This window comes from Formica exsecta, unplaced genomic scaffold (genome assembly GCF_003651465.1).
Source record: "Formica exsecta isolate Colony F162 unplaced genomic scaffold, ASM365146v1 scaffold489, whole genome shotgun sequence".
Taxonomy (NCBI): domain Eukaryota; kingdom Metazoa; phylum Arthropoda; class Insecta; order Hymenoptera; family Formicidae; genus Formica; species Formica exsecta.
This window is the reverse complement of record NW_021852127.1, coordinates 1,318,725-1,333,083: the sequence shown is the minus strand read 5'-3', so window position 1 is coordinate 1,333,083 and position 14,359 is coordinate 1,318,725. Positions and strand designations below refer to the sequence as shown.

General features: G+C 37.0%; 1 protein-coding gene across 1 annotated transcript in view; it reads right to left on the bottom strand.

Annotated features, from left to right (window-relative positions):
• The window catches only part of LOC115241456, a 22,112-nt gene extending 9,782 nt beyond the window's left edge, over window positions 1-12,330 (bottom strand). Inside the window, exon 1 of the mRNA XM_029817223.1 lies at window positions 12,048-12,330. Coding sequence (XP_029673083.1) covers window positions 12,048-12,330 — 283 coding nt within the window. The remainder of the gene's footprint in view (window positions 1-12,047) is intronic.
• Between the last annotated feature and the right edge of the window lie 2,029 nt (window positions 12,331-14,359).

Genomic DNA, 14,359 nt, shown 5'->3' with positions numbered 1-14,359 from the left:
GAATGCACGCGGTCGGATACTATACGGCGTTCAATGTCATCGTCGATTACGTTATCTCGATTCCTCTCGGCCGACGATAGGCCGCACACGCGTGTGCACACGTGAATAGAAAGCTCCCGCGAAGGCTGATTGTAGCCCGCGAAGGCTTTTTTTTTCTTTCTCTCTTTCTCTCTTTATCTCTCTTTTTCCTCTTGTTCTTTTTCCTTTCCTTCGATTCCTTTTGATAGCAAAGATTACGTAAGTCATCCGACTTTTTTTTTGCCACTATTCAAAGAGAACGGAATACACGCCGTTAAATGACTTCTTATGTCTTGATTCGCTGCAGGTAAAGGATATCCGATTTGCAAAGTATGCGGGACGCATTTTATACCATGACGCCTTGTTTAATCTCATGAATATTTCCTCTGATAAGATGTAAAAGAATACGACGATCTAATCTGACACTGATATAGACACAATAGTATATATGATAGTAATTAATACACAATCTATCTCAAGATTAACGTATTTGAATTGAGATACTTTTCTTTTTACAAATCTATAAAAAAAAAATGAGGTAGGAAAAAGTTTCTTTGAATCTTTTTCATCTTATTGTACAGTCATATCAAAATTACGGTATGTTTTTTCTTGTTTTTGGAACGGAAGCTTTGCCGGTCGGATTAATTATCTTATCATATTTGCGTTATGTTCCGCCAGTCGATACGCGTTTATATATGAAGATAAATCATATTAATCCTACCTTAATAACGGTTTGTAATACATGCGTGAACGTATAAGAGAAAGCTTGCACTGAATTATATTGTTAATTGAGACGGTAGGATCTCGCGCGGAAGAAATCGCGTTGTAAGTACATAATCACGTTATTACTCCGGACCCATTGATGTCTGAGAAACAGATAATTACGATGTTATATACAGTATATTCCAGAACTTCCAACTTCATTTTTAATGATAGATCTTTTTTGGCAAATTAATTTTTTTTAGTAACAATTTCTAAAAAAGGAATAATCACGATGAACAAAAATGTTCAGAATTAAATATTTCTTTAAGAAAATTTTAACATAAAACATATATTCTAATGCTGTAACTTTCTATGCTTCTAGAAGAGGAGAGAAGCTATTTGTTTTAATAAACTGACGCAAGGGAGAGAGACACATCATTAATAACAATAAAATATATTATCTTAGAAATTGAGATAATCACTTCAATGCAATTGCGATAATGCGATAAAATGAGTATTTTTATATTTAATTAATATGTTATCCATTCCTATGGATTTCTATCGATCTGGGTCATGTTCAGATGCAATTAAAAAAATATATATATTGAAAAACGTACAAAATTTAAATTGTAATGTATATTACCGTTTTTTTTTGTTTTTTTTTTTAATACCGTTGTTTATTCCTTCGATTCCTTTTGATAGCAAAGATTACGTAAGTCATCCGACTTTTTTTTTGCCACTATTCAAAGAGAACGGAATACACGCCGTTAAATGACTTCTTATGTCTTGATTCGCTGCAGGTAAAGGATATCCGATTTGCAAAGTATGCGGGACGCATTTTATACCATGACGCCTTGTTTAATCTCATGAATATTTCCTCTGATAAGATGTAAAAGAATACGACGATCTAATCTGACACTGATATAGACACAATAGTATATATGATAGTAATTAATACACAATCTATCTCAAGATTAACGTATTTGAATTGAGATACTTTTCTTTTTACAAATCTATAAAAAAAAAATGAGGTAGGAAAAAGTTTCTTTGAATCTTTTTCATCTTATTGTACAGTCATATCAAAATTACGGTATGTTTTTTCTTGTTTTTGGAACGGAAGCTTTGCCGGTCGGATTAATTATCTTATCATATTTGCGTTATGTTCCGCCAGTCGATACGCGTTTATATATGAAGATAAATCATATTAATCCTACCTTAATAACGGTTTGTAATACATGCGTGAACGTATAAGAGAAAGCTTGCACTGAATTATATTGTTAATTGAGACGGTAGGATCTCGCGCGGAAGAAATCGCGTTGTAAGTACATAATCACGTTATTACTCCGGACCCATTGATGTCTGAGAAACAGATAATTACGATGTTATATACAGTATATTCCAGAACTTCCAACTTCATTTTTAATGATAGATCTTTTTTGGCAAATTAATTTTTTTTAGTAACAATTTCTAAAAAAGGAATAATCACGATGAACAAAAATGTTCAGAATTAAATATTTCTTTAAGAAAATTTTAACATAAAACATATATTCTAATGCTGTAACTTTCTATGCTTCTAGAAGAGGAGAGAAGCTATTTGTTTTAATAAACTGACGCAAGGGAGAGAGACACATCATTAATAACAATAAAATATATTATCTTAGAAATTGAGATAATCACTTCAATGCAATTGCGATAATGCGATAAAATGAGTATTTTTATATTTAATTAATATGTTATCCATTCCTATGGATTCTGGGTCATCTGGGTCATGTTCAGATGCAATTAAAAAAATATATATATTGAAAAACGTACAAAATTTAAATTGTAATGTATATTACCGTTTTTTTTTGTTTTTTTTTTTTTAATACCGTTGTTTATCATCTCTCCTCTGCTTTAATGGGTTTAATTTAATGGATTTAATTACTTACACGTTACGTTTACAATAAAAATTTTTGTGGAAAATATTGACAGATCAGTATATTTCAAATCATATTTTATATCATAATTCATGCATTTATGCATCTAAATAAGATGGCAACGTATAAGGAAGCGTCTTAGCGCATTCTTCAAACTTCCGTTTATCCATTAGATTCGTAGGAAAGGTGCACACAATGGGTAAGAAACTGGTCGTTTGGTCTCGTCGCAGCCGAGAGTAATTCGCCATTTGTCGCGCAGTCGATTCCGCGATGTATCTTTTACGAGCGACGGGATAAGGATGCATTCACAATGCAATGGTCCGAGTACATCCGTGTTTTCTCTTCGATTTGCACCGTCGACTTTGAGATCCGCGAGAATGATGGCTTTGATAACGGCAAGTACACGCATACATATAGGAAATCAAGATGACAATGTTTCGCCGCAAAACGAGACCGTCATACGCGACTACGGGACTATAAAAACACGTGCGTACAGCACGTGTGCCCCGTGTTAAAGAAAGCAGAGACCATCGTGTGACTAACGACGGGCGGTCTCGGACCGGGACGGACATAAAATCGAACTCTCACGCCGCGGCCTATAGAGGCCCCTTTACGATGATCTCGCGTACCGTGAATATACAGAGACGTCAGCGGGGCCTTCAGATGGAACTAGGTACGTGTATACCACGCCCTTCCGTCGACCCTTTGGGCCCTTTACGATTTTCTTGCGTAGTGAAACACGCCGATAACGGCCTCGACCTCAGATCGTAAAGACGGTAGATTCTGTCATCGCGCGCCCGAGTGACCGGGTATACGTTATATTGACAACAAATATTCTCAGGTCTTAATATACTATGAATGATATATCGTATTATATATCACTTTGAGACTGTCGCTGATCGATTTCCCGCTAATATACGCGATTAATAATATACGGCAATAATATGCGATAAATGCCATCAAGGTTTCGCGTAAAAAATAAGTCGTATACTGTGAACAATGAAAAAAAATACGTAATTTCTTTTCCCCGCGATATATATCTAAATTTCTGCATTTAACTAATCTATGAAATTCTATTGCGTAAAAAACAAGTATACCGCGCTCGATGCACTATCAGATATATAGTAGTAGAGACTAACTCTTTAGCTTTGGATGGTCTGATGGTAATTCTGTCTCATGTATATGCGAGAAGAGCAAAATTTGCCACTCTGGTCAATCGGCGTCAGAGACGCAACGTACATAAGTTAGGAGCGCGATCGAGTGAGCCGCGAGCACGTGATGCCCGTGTGTAAGCCGTGATGCACGTGACTCGTTCGGCTGACTAGTGAATTGCGACGCGCGTCGTACGTGTATTTTGCATGCGCGCGTATACAGGCTCGTGTGATCGCGCGATCATTGAACCGGCTTCCAACACAATCACAGTGAATCAAAGTTGTCGGTGGTCAGGCACGGGGACCCGGCCCCGCTCTCCACCCACGACATTTGCGCGGAATACGCGAGACCCGTTCGATACGTAACCGATTTTACGAAGCGTCCGCGAAATGAATTTTTTGCCGATTCGCAGACGATCGCTGCCTACGCATTGCCGGCGATGCTTTATACGTATTGTCTCGTTTTAACGGCGCGGCAGTGTAGTCAGTTACGAAACTTGTGTTGCGTTGATAGGTTCAGTCCGAAAGATACTAACACAACCAGTTCGTTTTCAAAGTTACGAACGGTTGAGACAGATTGTAAAAAACAAAGCACGTAACTGAATATGTCGGATTAACCCATTTGAGGACAGACATGACAACTTGTCTGACCATGAAAGCTGTCAAAAATTTGATCACCTTGTCCGATATTATTTGAAATTATGTAATTTTTACTTTTGAAAAAGAAGATGAAGTCAGATATTATGAAAACAGATCAAAGATCTATTAAAAGAAACCTCGATTACAAACTGATCGAAGAATATCGCTACGTAAGATATCGACACACGAAGTTTCGCCTATCCTGTATATACAATACTAAATCGGTCCCTTGTCACATTTCATCGCGTGTTTTCTTCACCTTCTACCCACAACAACGCTTTAAGTATCATGACACCGGGACAATAAGTATCCTCTTCTCCCGCTCGGAATAATAAACTAGTCGGTCGCAGATGGCAGTATCGGTGAATTCACACCCGATGTTCTTCAAGCAAAGAACGCGACCGTTTTTGCCAACCTCATCTCGATCATCGTATCGTGTATCTTCGCCTGTGTCAAGCGCAGTCAACCCGTATGACACTTCGCGTATCGACATGAATGAATCGCTCATTGCTCATTGCGCGTACGACCTCAAGGTAGAGAATAGCAGCCGCACGATGGATGATGTCAGGTGGCAAGAGATCGCGAACTGGGATTTGTCTTCGGCTATTGCTTAGCGAGTGTTTCGCAAATGACCAGACTTGTCGAAAAACCAATATGCACAGCGACTCTCGTCGTATTTACACAACTAATTAGCTTAATTTTTTTCCGATTGTGATTGAGAAAATACTTCCAAAATATTAAAATCGAAGTTTTTAAGACTGAGATATATATATATATATATGGAGTTTACAGCGAAATAATGATAAATGTTAGCGCCCACGTTAGAATATGATGAATTCTACAATTAAAACATACGGAAATAATTGAATTGGAAATAAAGCGCGGTAAGTGTTTGATATTGCAGCTGCATACACCCACTTCTAAAGCACACTCTACTTTTAAATCGGTCGACGCATTTAAAGTCTTCCTCTAAAGATGACTGTTTCAAAGAATGAAAGATACGCGTTATAATTTCTACGTGTCGTGCATAGCTGCGGAAGTGAACATACATTATTGTGGCGTGCCAACGGCAAGCTTCGGCCTCCGTAATTGCTATCGTAGGTGGTGGAATGGAAGAGTTCGCGCTGGAGCCTCGTAAAGCTCGGCTCACTATGCAGCGTGTAATTTAAACATTACCTCACTTCTGTACCACTCACGTTGCAAACTTCTAGGTCTGCGCAACGAACAAAAGTGCGGTCAACATAATAGTCTGTTAATGACAATAATTGAGAGTTGATCAAACACAGAAGAATGCTCGCGCGTGTGTGGTTGTGTGTGGATGGGATCGGGTTTAAAAAAGTTTCACGAAAAATATGGAGCGCGCGTTATCCAATTTGGGATGTTAGGATTCCTTATTAAGCATCGACCGGCTTCAAGCTGGTTATTAAGCAATCGGTTAGTATGTGATTTACTATAATATCGTTAAATTAAAATCCGTCGTTATTTAAACGATCGGTCAAACACGGCAATCAAGTAAAAACTGATCCCGCCTAATGTAATCCTTTAAAAATATGTCGGTAAAATAAAGCGTAAAAAGATGTTAAGAAAATGCCGCAGGATATATTAAGAGTCAGAAGAGTCACCTTGAGAAAGCAACGAGAATGATCCGCCGACGCGTCTTAAATGCAGCATAGAAAAGCTGCCGATACTTAATGCGCTCGTAAATCCGAGTAATTAGCGACTCTTTATGGATAACGAAACCGCGAGCAATCCTAAATTACAATGCAGGGAATTTTATCTCTTTCAAATTATGAATTGAATTAATTGTCGGGAATTCGTTACGCGATTGTAATAAATCTACCCACAAATATCTTGAATGTAGGTAGAAACAGCTAAATAAACGAGCAATTTAGCTAATATATCTGAGAATAATCATATATATTATGTTTTCTAAATCTGCTACCGACAGAGTAATTGCATAATAGTTTTATTTAACATGTTTTCCATATGCTAATTTAGATACTTATACAAATAGTAGATATCTGTTATGCACTTAATGTACAACTACTGTATGTACTTAATACTGTAACTTTGCAAGATAGACGAAGAAATATTTTCAAAAAAAAAAATGCGCGCGTATATTTATCTTATACAACAAAGATGACTCAAGGATATCCATTGCATTTTATTATATCATGTGCATATAATTAGTTTTACTACACATAAGTTAGTATCAGATATTACATATAGATGTGTATATCTTCATTTTATTCTTATGCGTTAGCTCTTTGATTAACATATCTAGCAATAATAGTATTATTTGTCAATAATTAGACTCATTAAGTATTATTTTCCCGCTCACGTCACAATATAATCGCCGGTCCACTTTAGTGTTTGCCGCACGAAGCGTCTATATGCGCTTTTTTTCTCAGGCGTTCGAACAAAAAGACAAAAAAAAAACTTTTCGATATATCTCGTGGCATTGTACAAATAAGTGCGAGTAAACGTGTAAACGGAAAAAAAAATGCTGTTGCTTCAATTAAAATCTACGTCACGGGCTGCCAATAAATATACATAGTTCATTCAATGATATTTTTATTGGACCAAATATCTGAATTATTAAAACAACTATCCAAATATTTGGTCCAATAAAAATATCATTGAATGAACTATGTATGTTTATTGGCAGCCCGTGATGTAGACTTTAATTGAAGCAACAACATTTTTTTTCCGTGTAAGAGATGCGGAAACGCCGCATGAAAGTGTTATCGCGACGTTCGTAAAAATTCCCCATCGCACACGATCGACTTAATCGAATTGTTTATAAATCGTAAACAATACGAGAACATTCCAGAATCGTAATTTTGTGTAAGGCGTATCGGGTATCGAAAACTCCGAGAACGAAATCGATTCTAATTAGCAGATAACATGTTGATAGAGAACAAGAGAATCTGTCAGAAAACTGAATAAGAAGGTAAAAAACTGAAGTTTTTTTTCGAGAGTCTGATTTATTCCTAAACTATCCTATCTTGTTTCTCTTTTTCTTTTCGTATATTTGCCTGTGCATGTTTCGAATGGCTACTTCGGTTGTAACTAAGTACGATTAACAAATGACCGCAAAAAATAACCCCGAGCTCTCGGCCAGATCGTTCGATACTTCATCTGACATATATGGTATTTCATCAAAATTAAATGTAAGCTACCTAATAAGTGATGCTTGTCTGCGACTTAATTATATTATAATTAAAAGAATTCTAAATCAATTGTTTAATCTAATTTCAAAAGCCAAATATAATTCAAGATTGGAAATTAGAAATAGTAAAACTAAATAGAAGGTATAACTATTTTCCCTCTCTACCTTTTTCTTTCTACATGATTAAATACTCTAATTAGTAGAAATTTGCAAAATCTTAATTGATATTTGATTATTTTTTTTTACTATTTAATCATAATGGATAAATAAAGGAAAACTAAGATTATAAATCAAGACATTAAGTCAACATTTAATGTTATAGAGAGAAATATTACTCTATTATCTGATTTCTATCTTAGATCGGATCTTAATAGCAGGCATCACTTAACTGAAAGTCAGCGTGATCTTTTCGTAAAAGACAATTCGCGGTAGAAAATTCATTCCATTGCGAGATATACGGTGAATCTTCGACTTTTATATGCATATAGTAATTCTTCGATGTGTCACGCGTGGTCTGAGCGCTGGCATAATATTTTCATTTCACGCTGGAGTGCTCGTCTGTCCCATAATATGTCCAGTGAACCTTGCTGAACCCAAAACCCCAACCCAGTACGCGTCCAAGTCGCTCTTGGGACCTTACTTTTCTTTTATTTCCGTTGCAGGACGTAAGTCACTCGGTGACACTAAGGGACGTACAAAAATTTCACGATGTAATTCGTGTCAAAACTTCGTGCTGTATAGGGTGCCGCAAAAAAATATTGGTTTTAAAAAAAATGTTACATACCGAATTCATAGAAAATGATAATTATTTAGATGGTAGCCAAAAACTGCATCAATCATTTCTGTATTATCAGTGATCGAAAGAAAGAAAACATTGAAGTGCGTCGGCGGGATTAATATCTCATAATGACTTTGAGATCAAATGAAAATAGAAATCATGAAATTGTCAGAATTTAAAGCCGGCGGCTCGGCTCGACTTGACAAAAGAGAGAAAGGTTTGTCTGAGAGTTGTTTGACTCTTCCTTCGTTCGTTCTTTCCCACCTCCGTGAGGAATTGCTTTTGTCCCGCGTATACGTACGAAAGTAGTCAACTTACTTTCGGCGAGGGGGTACCGTAAGAAAGATGCACGACGTACTCGCGACGGACGCGATACAGGCCTGGACTCCGGAAGACGACCAAGTGGCGTCGACGCCGCCGTCGTCCTCGTCCGCTGGTCCGCATCGTCGTCACTTTCAGCAACGATGGGGACCACCTCCGGGGCGCGCACGAGTGTTTAATAAACCGGTTAAGGCCCGTCTCCGGATCTGTTTGCCTTCGGCTTTTGTAACTTTACTAGTGTTGTGACTCGAGTCCGCGGAGCCTACATGAAAAAAAAAGGGGTCCGCGATGGTACCCGAGCAAACAGTCCGTGTGTGTCTCGTATCAACACGACGCGCGTCTCTATCGGCGGCTGTACCTTCTACAGAGTGATGGGGAACGTGGAGGTGGAGAACAGACAGCTCTCGGTGACGAATTTAAATTTGTCATCCCGAAGTTAGAATCACCCTTTGACGGGGAAATTTTATTGCGTAAGAATGCGATTGCATTTCGGATTTGTATGTTATTATTTATATTCCAGATCAATGTCTCTCTTTAAATACTACTGAGATTATTAGGCAAAGATATTAAAATCCATCTTGAATGACTTAGAATATAAAAAGAACGGAGATCATTTACATATTTTTCTTACCTCATGTATGCTATTCGATATGAGCGTAGTAAATTCTACTTTTAATTCCGGTTATGCATTACAAGTTATTATTGAAGCATATGACTGATTATGTACAGCAAATTAATTGTGAATTAATTCAAGCAATTATTTATAGTAAATTGGAACTCTCTAAATAAGTATGAGAGATTAAATAGATAGCAATGAGTAAGACTAGTTCGGAGGTGGCAGTGACGCGGAACAACGGGCTATCGCGGTTGAGAGAACCGCTTTTAATCCGCAGAAAATAGAAATAAATAGATATGACTGAATATAAATTATTCATTGCGGTTAAATATTATGTGTATCAAGATAACGTTAAAAATGAATAATTGGAATAGCCAATGATATAAATTCTTAGAATTTTTGTCAACAGATACATTTATGTCAAATGAAATAAATAATTAATTTATTATTTGCTTAAGAATTTGATTTTATATAATTGAAAATCAATATCTTAAAACTATGTTTAGTTATAATAGAATATTGGCAATATTGTACTTTATTATATATATAATTTTGCATCACATTCTTGTAATAAAGATTCATTTGTTAAGAGAGAAAATAGCTAAAGAAATGTTAATGTATTAGTAAATGTGCAAATAGAGTGCTAACGATATAGAGGTCGTAGGTGAATTAAACTATTGATATCTATCTTCTTGAGCCCCGGACTGACTGAAGCCAAATAAACACACTAGCAACCTTATCTCATGTACTGACTCATTTCAATGCTTAGTCACTAATTAGCGAAACAAGAATTTTTTAAGCGTGCATGAAATCATAAACATTGCAAAGCAAAGTTAATTGGTGTAAAGCGATTATATAATTGGTGTAAAGCGAATTAATAAAAACACAATTTTCTTACTAATTATAAATAAATAATATATGTAAATAAATAAATATTAATATAAAAATTCTCTGAAAGATGAGCACATTATAATTACGAATGAAACAAAATATATGCACGAATGTTGTATCATTTCCGCAAACAATGACACTATAAATCTTGCGGCTATCAGTCTTTCAGCGTTATGTGAGGAATGTTTGCATTGTTATCGCAAGAAAATAAAGCTTAAACGTAGTCGCTTAAGCTTGAGATTAAATTAGTACAAGGACTCGTACAATTGCTATGCCGACTAATTCTTATTTTTTCCGGAAGAAGTATCTTCACACACACACACACACACACACACACACACATATTGTCTGCTCTTTTTAAAATTGTAGTTTAACATCTCAAATAAAATTATCTGTATTGATAACATTAATTAATATGAAATTAATGTTTTGAAACTATATGATGTAAATATTATGTGTATAATGTTTATTGAAAATTTATTGAAAATTTATTGTTAACTTATATCACACGGAGATTATCTATGTATGAAAATTATGCAAATAATACATATTTGAATGATATTAAAAAAATATATAAATCAGATTTCTTAATAATAAATAATGTTAATAATGTCACGATTAGTGTTAATACTTTTAACACTCTGAATAAATAGAATTAAGTTGACACAAACTCCAATTTGGTGATGATAGATAGATTTTAATATATGAATTAAATTAAGAACTTGCACATATTTAAACTGTAAATTACTGAAACGTTGCATACAATTAATAATTATCGTACAAGCGTAATTATAATATAAGAAAACGGTTTTGTATTCTTTTTCTTTTACGGGAAGAATAAATGAGAGACAAATATTTTCTGGCAAAAATGATACTGAATGATGCAAAAAACAGTCGCGCGTTGAGCACGGAATTCAAGCAAAGATTCTGAAGACATATATTTTTGATTATAGTTGTTATAAGCGAATGGAAAGCTGTACATTTCAGAAATTTAAATAACATGTTAATGAGATAAATTATAAATTTGCGCTAAATTATTTTGAACGTTTGTTCGTTATAAAACGCGGCTCGATTATCTTTTTCTTTCTGTCCGTCTTCTTCAAGCAAGATCACTAACCCCCGGTTGAGCGCAATCGATAACGATGATAAAAACAGCGCATCGTGCGAATTAAGAGAAACGGTATCTTAAACGTCGCGGATTCCTCACGTGTCATTGCATCATTATACGTGTTTCAGTAAAACTTGTCGTCAGTCTGACGATCATTTTCTTTCATTTAGTTCTGCGAACTCGGCGTGACAGAAATGCGTAGCGATTTTCATTCTCCTGAAAGCGCAATGCGATCTCGCGGAGACGTCAACGCCAGGAGTGAAGTAACGTTGTAATGTATGCCGGCGAGAGAGGAACGCGACACGCGCCAACGCAACGTAATATCCGCGAAATGTTTTCGTCTTGTTGTTGGCAAATGTTTGCGCGTGGCGAATATCTCATCTCCGCGAGACGATGCGAAAGCGAAATATATATATGCGCATTAGAGAAAGTGCATAGAATTCAACAATGTACACACACCGCCTTAGTGTGGCGAGGGCGAAGGCTCCGGCCACCAGCAGATCGAAGATCATCTCTTCCTCGTCCTCCTGCAGGAAAGTCCTCGGCTGCTCCGGTTGATAGATTCCGCTCGCATCCACTTGCACACTCCGCGATCCCTCCGCGAATCGGTGATTGGAATCGCTCCAAAAATGATGCTGTTATTGTTCGCTATTGTCCACCGTCGCCGGGCGACAAACTGTCACGCGATATCGAAATTCTCGGGATACCCAGTAATCGAGATCGCGAAAGATGCACCAAAGTTATTGTGCGTCAGATGGATGTCAAAGTGACATAACAGCGCACTAGAAATTTCCACATCGTCAAAGTTTCCGCAAGATAATTTTCGTATTCGATCGGCTTGTTTTCCGTCAGGATGCAATTGACGCAACGCAACCGGCTGTCTACCTGCGCCGCGATAAGATCCTGGTAGGTCCTGCGGATGGTGCCACCCGTTGACATTCGAAGGGATGATGCCCTGCTGGAGCTCCCATTGACTCTTCGCAAACTTTCTAGAAGAACCACCGGCGCGGTAGACCATTCGGCTTGCCGATCTCGTGGTGACTGAGTGGGTCCCCCAGTTGCGACTTCCAGTTACTCACTCGAGCTCACGGACTCACTATTCACCTCGTCCTCTCGCTCTCGCACGCTCACCGGCACTCGGTCCCACCTCTCTCCCTCTTGCCACTGCCTCCAGCCCCCTTCCGTAGTCCCACCGTAGTCCTCGGCTTGTCAGTACGTCCTCCCTGTCCTCCCACCTGCACGCACGCCACCCTTGTTGCGCGATCTCCGCGTGGGGAGACATACTGTATGATGAGCTATGCATTGGACCCCCGGGGGCCACGTTGATCTCTTTGCACAAACGAAATGTCATTAGACTCACCGATTGCTTTGCGGACTCATGCGATAGATATTTCGAGGCGATTAATAAAAAATATATAATATAAACGACAGGTAAACGCATAGTTTTGGGGAATTATCTTATAAAAAAAGCATTAATTTTAATTAAGCATTAAGATAATTAGCAACAATATACATGAATGATTGGAGCGAAGAAAAATGATCTCGAGATAAGATTTTTCAATAAAATGCATTGGTTACAATTGATTGTGCAAATAAGATGTAAATTAAAGATTGAAACGTCAAAATGATTAAATAATTGCTATCTGAATTACTTAGAAATTTTTTTTCTTGTTGCAATATAGTTAATATGCATAAGATTTTCAAGATGGTAATACTAAAATCTTTATTTATTAGATGCTATTGTTTTGAATTTGCCAAAGGCATTGTCACATAACGTTAATCAGATGAAAATGTAGTCATTTAGAGAAATAATCGCATCAATATATATATATATATATATATATATTGATGCGATTATTTCTCTAAATGACTACATTTTCATCTGATTAACGTTATGTGACAATGCCTTTGGCAAATTCAAAACAATAGCATCTAATAAATAAAGATTTTAGTATTACCATCTTGAAAATCTTATGCATATTAACTATATTGCAACAAGAAAAAAAATTTCTAAATATATATATATGGAAACCAGGAAAGTAAGTTTCTGTGCCGGGCACGTGGCTCATAAATCAGTATTCGTAAAGAAGATGTATATTCTTGACACAAAATTGATGACTAAGACTTGTTGCGTATAAAATGCTTAACATACAGTCTGTCTAGTCGGTGTTTATATTTAACTTTACATTTCCCTCTCTCATTACTTAAACGAGATAATTTTATCATGTTGAAATAAAAATACTTCGCGCACATAAATCTCACGCACGCAGATTATAATAAAGCTTGCGTATCTTGTATTTTGATCAAAATATTTATCGCGACACACATCGAATCGGAAGATATCGCGCAAGACGTGTGATATTTTTATTCTGTTGCTAAGGATGGGGGAGAAGCAACGATTCGCATGTGAGACGTCATCGATAAGATACATTCGCGATTAGATGATCGATTTCGATCTCATCGATACAATTATAACAGTATTGCATAAAGTGTTATAAATAAAACTACGTACAACGTTTTAAATACGGAGTTATGTGTTTAAGATATCGTATTCGTGTTTTCTCGCTACGATTTCCGGTGATTTCGTCCGACACCTATCGAGTTGAATCACTTTTATTGCACGCAAATATTTGCAAGGTGATTTCGCGCGCCGTAGCCGGCGAGAAACCCACGGCCGGTTCCATTAACGCGTGCAAATTATTCGAATATTATGCGCTACAAATTAGACGGCAGCGCCGGGATGGTCCGCTGCGGGCCACGTCGGTGCCGGCGAACGCCTCGGGATTTTAATTTAACGATGTGCGCGCGGTCGCTTAACTCGGGGTCCAGAAATGCGCGGGCTACCTCGGAGGATTCAGCCGTAAGAGGATCGAATTACCGCGCCAATTATAGTGTCACGTCGTTAATTGACCGGTAATCCGTCCTACGACGAAAAGATGTCTGCATGCGAAAAAAGGACTTTGAAATGCGCTTTACTTCGTTAAAATCAGATAACGATACGATACCTAACGTACAATAAAATTATGAAGTGTAAATATAATGGTACA